Source organism: Egretta garzetta, unplaced genomic scaffold (genome assembly GCF_000687185.1).
Source record: "Egretta garzetta isolate BGI_Z169 unplaced genomic scaffold, ASM68718v1 scaffold293, whole genome shotgun sequence".
NCBI classification, from domain to species: domain Eukaryota; kingdom Metazoa; phylum Chordata; class Aves; order Pelecaniformes; family Ardeidae; genus Egretta; species Egretta garzetta.
The window spans coordinates 4,205,606-4,216,758 of NW_009259318.1; the positions used below are offsets into that span (position 1 = coordinate 4,205,606).

Sequence of the window (11,153 nt, forward strand, 5' to 3'; positions counted from 1 at the left end):
ATTCTGCATTGCAACCTGACAGGCTGGGAAAAATTGCAACCATTTTTAAAGTGTTTCAATAATAAGAATTAGTAACATTAATAATTAATAACATTGGTGAGCAAATTTAGAGCTCACTGCCTCTTTCTTATGGTCAGCAAATTTTTGGACGAGCAAATTAGTATCAAATTTGAAGAGAATTTTGTCTAAATTCTGCCTGAAAATTAGAGATCCGAGTTCATCTTTCTGTCAGATAACGGTGCCAAGTGTAATTAGTGAGACTATTTGATCTTCAAACATGCAATAATATCACAGCAATTTTTAAACTTTCTAACAAAGGTCCTGGAACTTTGACTAATGTAATTAGAACTTCTCAAAATAATTGTAATAAAGAACTAGCTTGTAAAAATGGCATTGTGCTATTTTACAAAAACATCCCTTTAAATAGCTGAAAAAAACTCTATAGATGTTAGGTCTGCCTTTTAAATAGCATTAGATGAATTACCTACCTGGACCGTAAAACCCCTATATGAAAATATCTCATACCTTTTCAATGAAGTATAAAGCCCAGTGCCAGTAATTATGGCAAGCAAGCATATCACTGTTCTGGGGGAAAAAAAAAGAAGGAACAGAAAATATTATTTACAAAATAACTTCCCATTTAAACATATCTAGTCAGATTTCTGCTTCCCTTCTTCAGCAAAACTTGAGTACTTCATGAGACAGAAGAGACAAGAACTTTAAACCATCTGGCCAAGATACCTTCTCATTTGATACATTTACTCCTTGCAGCTATTCAGGGAGACACCTCAAAACCAAGGTTTCCCCCACCTCATTTTTCAGAGAAGAATGTCAAATAGCTGCCTTAGAGTTCACCCTTCTGCAGCACTTCTTGTGTGAAGAATTGAAAAAACCCACATCTGTAACGAGCAAGATATGTCTCATCTAAAATTTAGGCGTCTTGTCTAAAGTAACCTGGATAGATAGTGGAGAGAGATACCCACCTTATGAGGGCCATTCATCCCACCTGTCTAGACATCCAGCTCAGACAGAGAGGAATCACTTCTTAAACAGATGTTTTACTATGGACTACAGAAGCTGCACGAGATACCAAACCCACTGGCAGTTCATCAGATGAGATGAATATTTGCTGAGCTGTACCAACTTTGCACTGTCCTTTTCAGCTGGCACCAGAACTTCAAATACACTTCCCTAGCCTGCACTTCAAGACAATGTTCACTTCTGTGAGTGCATTGAGAACAGACAGACAGGAATAAAACTCCATAATCCTTTGATGAAAATTAAAATTTTCAGAAAGGTTCATCCCTCTCCTCCCATTCTCTCACAGTGCTGTAGTTAAAATTTAATGTTCTCACAAGTGGAAAAAGCATCTTCAATTTCACGGTGACAATTGTAACACCCACTTTCAGGAGGCACAAAGGTTCCCAATGAATGGCAGAACTTTATGGGCTAAGATAAACATTGTGGTAATCTTTACTTGTTTAATATCAAATCACAAACCAAACCTGAGTAACTGAAGTAGTTAAGTGCTTGGCATAAACCTGATAATATCAAGTTTACTACCATACTACCATTCCAAATGTCATACAAACAAGAACATGGGATTACCTCACAGAATAAAACAAACACCTTTTTCTGCTGCTGATTTTGAGTTCTAAATGAGATTAAATTCCTAAGAAGAAGTGGTCTTGCAGGTTACTAAACAAATAAATAAAAGCAGGTTACACAAACTCATTCCAGCAGCTCATGAGAAAACCATTCCTATTTAATAATAAGCAGCACTGGCAGAGAGGTCTTGTCTGGTAAGGTAATTTGCCCCTTTTGAATTTGTGCTGAAATAGACATATAAAACAAATGGCATCTGCTTGGGGCGGGGGGGGAGGAGGGAGGAGAGAAAAAAAAAAAAGTCCTCTGTAAAGAAAACCTGTATCAAATCTTTGCCACTCTTACTGAGAAGGAGAAAGATGAATTAAAAGCAACAGAAGGAGCCCGAATACTGTGGCAGTACAGATAGATGATCCCGGTCATTAAATAAAAATAAAAAATTTCAAATCACCGGGCAAAATACAAGCAACTTTATTAAAGCCCTTCAAGACACCTGCTTTTTTTTCTCCATGTTCTTACATTTTAACGCTCTGTGTTCATGATGGTTAAGATGAAAAATATTGCACAAAAGAAGTAATTATACATATTATTGTTACAAAATCAGCTGTTACAAATCTTAACTATACTGGGTCAGGGACGAAGGTGCATCAGACAGTTCTACTTACTGATCTTGCACTTCTTTTTACCACTTTACTTTAGTTGGATAAAGGGTATAAATGACAGAGGCATGCAACTATTTTAAGAAAGAGTTCAAAAATTGATCCAGAAGTCAGTGATTGGGGGTTTTTAAGGCATCACCCAAGCCATCAGCCCCCTGCATCACTGTTTCATTAAAACTAATAGATCAAAGGACAAAATGCTTTCTGAGAAATGACAGATACGAACCTCAAAACAAGGGCTTTCTGCCTGCATTTCCAAGCTCAGTATCTGAATGCTTAACTTAAAAAACCAAGTGTAAAATAAACAGTCCTTCTAGCCTCATTACCCAGCCCTGCTCTTGGGGTGAGGTGGAATGGTCAGCTCAAATGACTAAAATAGACTCTTGCAGGTTCTAACAAATTCAAACCTCACAGCCTTCTGCTCTGAATATGACATGCTGGGGAAAGTGCATGCTGTCCAAGACAAATAAAAATTAGGCTTCACCTACAGCAAAGGACCATATGACTGATTAATTAAGCTGTTCAAAACTCTGAGATATGCTCAAATTTGTTGGATATATAAAGCAACTGCAGTACACTACAAAAGAGACAAAAGCATCATTTTGCTTTTCTTTACAGTTGCCCTTTAAAAATTCTTCCCTATCCAGAAGCAAACAAATATTTTATGAGTCTTTTAAAATGTTTCATTTGGCAGTGTCATTTCACACATTATCTAAGGTTCCTGTGAAGAGGTTTAGCCAGGTTCTTCAACTCTCAGTGCTCATCTCAGTCCAAGTAAAAAGCTTGTGAAAATACCACTGGTCTCTTCACTTTTATAAACCACACGACAAATCACATACCAATAAATCACGTACACGTGCATGTACAAACCACACACCTGTTGAAAAGCTGTATTTATTACAATATTCCTAGCTAAAGTAAGGCAGTGTGAAAGGACAGACTGCGAATCCTGGACTACTGACGTGTCTGGCATTTGTGTAATCTCAGCAATTGTAGTAACAATGGCTTAAAGTGGTCTACAGTATGTACCCCTCATAATACACCCTTTTTTTTTTTTCTGCCTCTTGCTTCAAAAGCAGCATGGATAGTAACAGCACCTCATGTGACAGTTTCTTCCAACATGTTAAATTTTCATTGCTTGTAACATGTCTGCAGATAGGAAGGAATTGCATGCAGAGAAATTAAGAACTTGGCAGGAAGAGATGAAGACCACCTAGCAGGAGCTTTTTCAGAGATGCTACAAGAATGTTTACCTTCCAGTTGGTTTCCGTTTCCTTCATAAATTCTAACCCTTTCTTCACCTCTGCTTTCATTTCATTTACATGAGCTATAGTATGAACAGACCACGCATCTGTCCGATTTATAGCCAAAGCCTATGAGTGAAAAAGGGAAAACATGATGAAGCTTGCAGACAACAATATTTATCACTGCTGATACAGAAACAAGAGACTACATTTTACTTGCCACATGTTAAGTACATCCCTGTACCATTCCAACTAATCACAGCCAGGAAGTGATTTGGACAGAAAAGGAAGACAACGTTTATTGGCTGACTTCACTTCCCAGCTTCTACTGCAGAGATGAACACCTGCAAAACACTTTAAAATGCAAGCTTTAATGAAGTTTATCAAATGATGTTTTATTTCCCAGGCATGCATCAATATCAGCCATGAAATTGCATGCATAGGCATGATATATTCCACGTCACACTGCCTTGCAGGTAATCATTTCTTCTTCAAGAACATGGCCAGCTCTGAGTGTTCAGCAAATTCCTCTTTCTTGCTCCAACAACTCCCACTAGGTTTTAAGCATTTTGCGAGGTTAGTCATTAACCTCGTAAATGCTAAATGTTAATGTTTAGTCTTTGTTGTCACTTTCAGCAATTTGATGCAACAGAAGTTTGGCAAAAACACCCATTAGAAATTAATAGTATCTGAGACTCCTGGCAGACAGGGATAATCCTGAGGACTGGAGGAGGTCAAGTATAATTACTGTCTTCATAAAAAGGAAACAGGCTGGCTAATATTGATCCCCAGGAACATTGTAGAGTTAATTGTTCAATAACTGAGGAACAAGCATCTGGGAAAAAAGGGAAGGGAAAACGAAACAGGATGGATTGTCCAGAGCAGATTACATCAAAACAATCCAACATTCTTTAATAGGAGTAAGCAGCCAATTATACACAGGGGAAACAGCAGATGGTATAATATATAGATTTTATACAGGTGTTCTGACACCATCTGACAAGGCACGCTCATAAGCAAGTGAAGGAAATACAGGCAAGATGAAACTGCCATGGTATGGCATAGATGTGGGAATCTTTCTAAGGAATAGTTAGTAGTGGTCTTTTATGAAACTCTGTGAGCATTTCCATATTGAGTTTCTCTCTTTGCTACTTCTACTAACAACTGAGATGATGAACTGACTTTCATGGCATTTGCTCAAACCACCACCCAGAGATAGGGACCAGGTTTAAGAAATTCTAAAACCTTTTAGCACCAATAACAGGCAGTTTACCTCACGGGCAAGCTCCTCAGCACGATCAAAAAGGTTTGTTTCCAGAAGTCCAAAAGAGTAGTAGCCCTTCACGTAGCTAAGCAAAAGGACAAAACCAGTACATCATCCATTTAGAACTAGATTTAAGCTAGAACTGAAAAACCTATTAGAAATAGCATTTAACTCAAAACAGTCTTTACAATGCAAGTTACAATGAGGGTTCAAGCTTGTAGAATACAGAACAGCTAGTTCTCCTCAAAAATGAAAGGCCCAGAGACACCAGTATGGGAAACAGTAACAAGATGCACATCACCAGCATTTTGAGAAGTGACATTTACATCTTTAGATAAGCTAGAATTATGAGTTGCATAGAACAATCTGCTGATCTCTGTAACAGTTGCTAGATGCAGAATTAGAAGGCTAGAAGCAAGACAGTGCTGTCAACAAAGTTATCTCAACGTCTCAAGAGCAACACGAGTGTAGCCTTCTGCACTTGCTCCAGTGCCCACGAAACTATAGGCGAGCACTTCCATGTGAAGTGGCCCTTTAAAACTGGTTGTAAAGTATCCCCATTAAGCCATAAAGTCCCAACGTAAAGGAAAATTAGGGATGTTATATGCTCTTATGCATATACCTGATGCAGTCATTTTAAGAAATATTTAAACAAGCAATAGAGAAGAGGAAATGGCCTAAAGTTGCACCACGGGAGGTTCAGATGGGTTATTAGGAAAAATTTCTTCACCAAGGGTTACCAAGGACTGGAACAAGCTGCCCAGGAAAGTGGTCGAGTCCCCATCCCTGGAAGTATTTAAAAGACGTGTAGATGTGGTGCTTAGGGACATGGTTTAGTGATGGAATGGCAGTGTTAGGTTAATGGTTGTACTTGATCTTAAAGGTCTTTTCCAACCTAAACAATTCTATGATTAACTGCTATTCTATTTGTAGATTCGTAGATTGCAAAATACCATAGGATATGTTTCTGCTTCTCAAAATATCTGTTGGGATTTTGGTTTTAAACTACTGAGGCAAAGGAACTACTAAAATGTGGGGTATGTTGCAACTGATTAATTTCATTGATCGAGATGAATAAAAGTTGATTTTTTTTTTGGCCAACATATCAATTAACGTGTAACTCCACTTGCCTGTAAGTTTGAGGACAAGGGGTACTTGCCAGGTTTTTATATTTCAAGAAATGCTGGGCATATGGGTGTTTCCTGTTGCTTTACAATTAAGTGAACCTGCACTTTTGTAGCATTGTGTTTAGAAAAGTTTATAAAAATTAAGTCAAAACTGCTAGGTCATCTTACTTCCCCAACAAATGAAACCAGCATATTATAGTTAAACAGAACTAAGGGCGTTACATTTTTCTGAGTTGAGGTAACACGGCTGGAAAAATGAGATTACCGACACTACCCTCTGTGCCATGAGATTGTGGGCTACCTCAGTTAGCTTAAATATTATGTTAGCATTCAGTCTGTATTCTCTGCACTGTTTGTGTAAGAAAAAAATGAGAAAAGATTATGCTGGATATGGTGGTACAGTGCATGGCTCTACAGCAACATTCATAACATATTCAGAAAGTTATGGTTGCCTGTGGATTGCGTATTCATCTATCTCTAAATATGTGTCTTAACTGCACACAAAAATTAACATTAAATTATAAGTCAAAAGATTTCAAATAATTTAATAGGTCTTAAAAGAAAATCTTAAAAACTATCCCAAGTTAGTTTTTATTAACTATTCACTTTTCAATAGATTCAGATTGTTGGGAATTAATTTTGGGAAACCAAAACTTTCAGGACTGATCTAAAGAAGTTTTTTAAAAATTCTGCTTTCCTGTCAGTCTTTGCTGCACCAGCTGCTATGGTATATCCCGCAGTTTTATTCCAGAACTACACCTTGGTATTGCAAGTTACAACTGCTTTCTTCCTTCCACTGATGTGGTCTGCTACCCACAATGTGAGCCCCAAGTGAAAAACTGGACCCATCCATAAAAGCCCGAAGCAGTTTTGCCACTGCCCTCAGTGAGGACATGATTTTACCCTGTTTGTTACATGCCATGTGCCATATCTGACAGCATAATTTACTAACTGAGCCACAGCTCACTTAAGAAAAAACCCTCAACAGTGTCAACAGGGATACAGGAGAGACATTCTAGCTGTGGTCAGGTTTGATTCAATTCTAAACCCTTGACTTTGTTTACATGTTTGTTTCCAACAGATCTTGCTATTTAGATGTGTCTGAACTTAAAAAAACACAAAGTACGTGCATCTTTCAAAATGAAGCATGACCCACCTGCTTAGTGGAAGATCAGGTGTCCAGAAAGGATAAACCCGGGCAACAGAATCTCGCATCTGTATGTGATATCCCAGGTAGAAGTAAGTGTCCTGGGAAAATTTGAGGGCTAGCAGGTCAGTTGGGTGGCTCTGCAGAATCTGTTCCCATAGATCACAAGCTTTTGGAAGCTGGCTAGAAATAAAAAAATATTTTGACTGTTGAGAGAAGGCACACATACCTGTCTCTACTGTTAGTTCTAACTCATGCTATTCTGAAAACCAGAAAATTCAACATCAAATGACTTTTTTTTTCCTTGAAGGAATTTCTTATTCTTTTTTAAAGTAATAATTACCTTCACTGAGCACTTTCTGGGAAATCTTTTGAAAGAGATGTCCTTGGGTTACAGCAAGTCACTGTAACACGCAAGGAAAATGAAACAAGCTCAAACAATAAATCTAAAGATTTTCCTACAGGGTTGAACAGTTTTTACAGAGCCCTACCATAATTAATCTAACTTTGCATGTGCAAAGAGACACCGTCCCTCTCCTCTAAGGGGATTCAAACTCATAGTAACAGGGCTTCAGTAGCTTCTTCTTTACTTTTGTTAAGAAGTATGTGAAGTAAACCCATGCTCACCTGTTTGACAAACAAATAATTAACCATTAGCCCATACTTTCTGCAGTGCACATAGATTTGTCATATTGAATGGAACAGTGAGCCTCTACAGCACTTCTGACACTCTGCTATCTCCCTGTTTTAGAGAGGAAATAGTTTTTGACACAGGGAGACAACAGAGAGAAGCAAAGTCTGCAGCTTTGCTTCTGTGGATCCAAGTCTGTGTTATATTACCTTGGACCTTACTGTAGTTAAGTATTTAGTTTCCTAGTTCTAAATTGTATATTCCACTGACGGATCTATGACAGGTTTTAAACATGGAGTGCTTAATGATATGAAGCGGTGGCAATAGAGCACTTCCCCTCCTACGGTGCTGCTCACTAACCAGTCATGGTGCCGGTGCTTACAGTTTTGAGATTCAAGACTAACCACTGACATCTCACCCCAATCCTTTCCTAGATGTCAGCTAATGTCAGGCACTACTATTACCAACTATCTCTTCTACCTCTGGTGGCTAAAACTCTTCACAGTCCTTTAAATGGGATGACAGTGGACCTACCCACTGGCAAACATGTCCAGCGCTGACACATGGAGCTTCTCCCGCTCAGTCAGTGGCTGTGTTTTTGAAAGCATCATCATCGTTCTCATCGCGCTGTCCAGCTCTTTGTTGAGTCTCACTGAATTTCCAGTGCCAATCAGCTCCAAACCATTAGCAATGACATGTCCCATTGCTACGGAAAATAGCACATTACAACTTGAGCTGTACAGCACTGCAGGTAATTCATCTCCACATAAACACAAGGAGAGGGGTTGGTTGGTTGTTTGGAACAAGACTTGTACTCACAGGGGTCCAGGAAGCCTCATAAACCTAAAGTTTTTACAGGATTTTCATGATAGCCATTTAAAAAGACTTTAAATGAAAAGAAAAAAAACAACCCACAAAACCATCCCAGCCGGCTCTAGACTGAGGAAGTTTTACAGAATTCTGTAACACAACAGTTCCCACTTGCCTAAACAAAGTAAATAAACACCAAGACACAAGGTATTATCCAGCACTTTTCATGCTAAGAATTAAAGGTTATACTTACTAAAATTTGGATCTGCTGCTTTTAACTTTGAAAGACACCCCTCGATACCCCCGAAGCTCTCATTATTGGTCCAGGTTGCGTACTGTAAGACAGAGTCGAGGAATTCTCAATAATATTGGGGTTCTTTTTGTTCTTCCACATGCAAAGTCCAAAAGTAAGCAAGACAAATGAGTAAAAGACAAACTTAGCATTCAGATAGGGTTAGCGTAATAGGAAAACAGAAAAACTGTTTTCTTTAAGGTAGTTTGGCCACCAGCAGAACTAATAACCATGGATTTCTATGCGGTTCATGTCAACTGGTTGATTCTCCCAGGTCAAGTAGGATGACCATGCTGGCTGAAGTTTTCCCCACAGCTGCAGCATCCGGCATAGCCCTCTGCTATGAAGGTTTTCTGCTGCCTGCTAATGGCTGAACTCCTGTAGCAGCCTGATTGTAAGGCTCTCCCAGCTGGTAAGAAATTTAAGCATCAACTACAGCAAAGACAGTTTCATGCATGAGTCCCTTCAAATCACATTTTCTTATACTTTTTGGTCATACCTGGGTCAGCGCAGCATCAAATAGTTTACAGGCTTCATTGCTAGTAGTGGACAGGACAAGTCCAGCATCCTGCCAGGCCTGCATAACAAACAAATACAAACACTCGTTTTCCAGACTAAGCCAACAGATTTTCAAATTTATGGCGTTCTGATATTTTCGTCAACTATGCTTTTTTTTAAAAAAAGAGAAGAGCTGGAAGGACAATGTGAGAAGATACACAAACGTTTTGTGTTGTTGTAGTTACACCTGAAGACTCAATAAATTGGGGTTAACAGTGGGAATAAAGAAGCATTTACACTTTAGGGTATTTTCTGGTTCTAATGACCGAACTGTCAAAAATTTTAAGTAACCAGGAAAAGACATCTTTGCTAATAGTATGCTAAAGCTTTGCCACTATGATTGGATTAAAGGCTCACATTCCAGCAGCTCAAGCACTTGCGTGTTCAATTAACAAGCCTAAAGGACTAGACCGGAATGTAAAATTACGTATTTTCTTTACAACCCACACTATATCCAGAAACAGAGTAAAGAGAAAGGTCAGGAGCGTAGCAAAGTTAGGCCTGCTGCTTACAGACTACCTTTCAAGGTGCCCTGCAAAATAGGCCACAAACCATTTTCCTCACCAGTTGTCAAAAACAAGCTCTGTTTGAAGCAGCTCTCTATGCCACTGCCTGTTTTGCACAACAGCTCGAGGTACTTGGCAAGTAGAAAGCATCATCCCATTTTGAGATTTGTTAATATGAAGATTCATTGGAATCATCTGTGCAAAAGCATGAGAAAAAAGCAGCAGAACTAGGGTTAGTGAAAAAAGGCCTTCACCCATCACTAAGGACACTGCTAATCTAGTTGAGGTACATGCTATTTCCACCCACTCTAGAAAGCCTCTGCTCTGCCAAAGCTACAGCCCAGGTAACTCACCCCTCACTGGAAGACTCTGGCAACAGGAGGATGGCAGCAAGGCTGCATCACTTCATGTATGCCACTATTCCTCCTGTTAGCATGCCAGGACTGCAGGGAAGAACCACCCCATAACAGCTACTGACTCCTAAAAGACATAAATGACCTGCCCTAGAAGTAATCTGTTGTTGCTAACCAAGAACCAAAGAGCTATGGGGAGCACAGAAGAGCAGTACCCCTTGTCCTCTGGGTCGTACACAAGTGGTCCTGCCCAGACTAGTTGGGACACTCATGTCTTGGGGCTTGTCTGTACTCAGGTATCAGACTGTGACTGAAGAAATCCATGAGAGAGGGAGTGCGAGTAGATAAAAATCAGCCTGAAGAGTTTGTAAATCAATTATCACCTCCTGTTTCCACAGAGGCTGCCTCTGAGTTCTGTTACACTAATTTCCCACAACCTTTCTCTCTAACTCCAGAAGAGACTCTTCTCTGTGATGCTTCTTGGAGGACAGCGCCATGGCCTTGGCGCTTCTCACTGGTTCTTGGCAAGACCAAAGCCTTGCCCTTTCTCCTGCTTGAAGATGAGAGAATCTCTGTGCTTTGCGGGTTGCTCATGAAACTATGACGCTCTCAGAGCTTCCAGACTTCTTTTTTAGCTCCTCCTGCCTAATTAACCAAGAAACAAGAGGACAGACAGATTGAACTTCATCGGGAAGAAAGCACTCAAATGACTAATCAGTAACTAGCTCCTGCAGACAGATTTTGAACCTTGGGCTTGAAGCTAGTTTAAAGTTAAAAGGCCTGTGGGGCCAGCCTGCACCATGAACAAGACACAAGAGGTGTTCAGACACGAGCTGGCTTCCCACGGGGGAGGGAAGGGTGCCGCGACTCGTCCCCGTTTTCAGATCCCAACGCCAGCCTCACCCCACCTGAGCCCGTCAACCCCGGCCGGCTCAGCTCGGCTCAGCTCCCCTCCCG

The 11,153-nt window shown here is 39.9% G+C and overlaps 1 protein-coding gene across 1 annotated transcript in view; it reads right to left on the reverse strand.

Moving 5' to 3' along the window:
• Nucleotides 1-10,985, reverse strand: part of TTC38 (tetratricopeptide repeat domain 38) — a 17,849-nt gene extending 6,864 nt beyond the window's left edge. Inside the window, exons 1-8 of the mRNA XM_035892067.1 lie at nt 10,634-10,985; nt 9,279-9,356; nt 8,741-8,822; nt 8,212-8,383; nt 7,056-7,229; nt 4,782-4,857; nt 3,518-3,637; nt 526-585 (exon numbers count right to left, since the gene is read on the reverse strand). Coding sequence (XP_035747960.1) covers nt 526-585; nt 3,518-3,637; nt 4,782-4,857; nt 7,056-7,229; nt 8,212-8,383; nt 8,741-8,822; nt 9,279-9,356; nt 10,634-10,693 — 822 coding nt within the window. The 5' untranslated portion in view covers nt 10,694-10,985. The remainder of the gene's footprint in view (nt 1-525; nt 586-3,517; nt 3,638-4,781; nt 4,858-7,055; nt 7,230-8,211; nt 8,384-8,740; nt 8,823-9,278; nt 9,357-10,633) is intronic.
• Between the last annotated feature and the right edge of the window lie 168 nt (nt 10,986-11,153).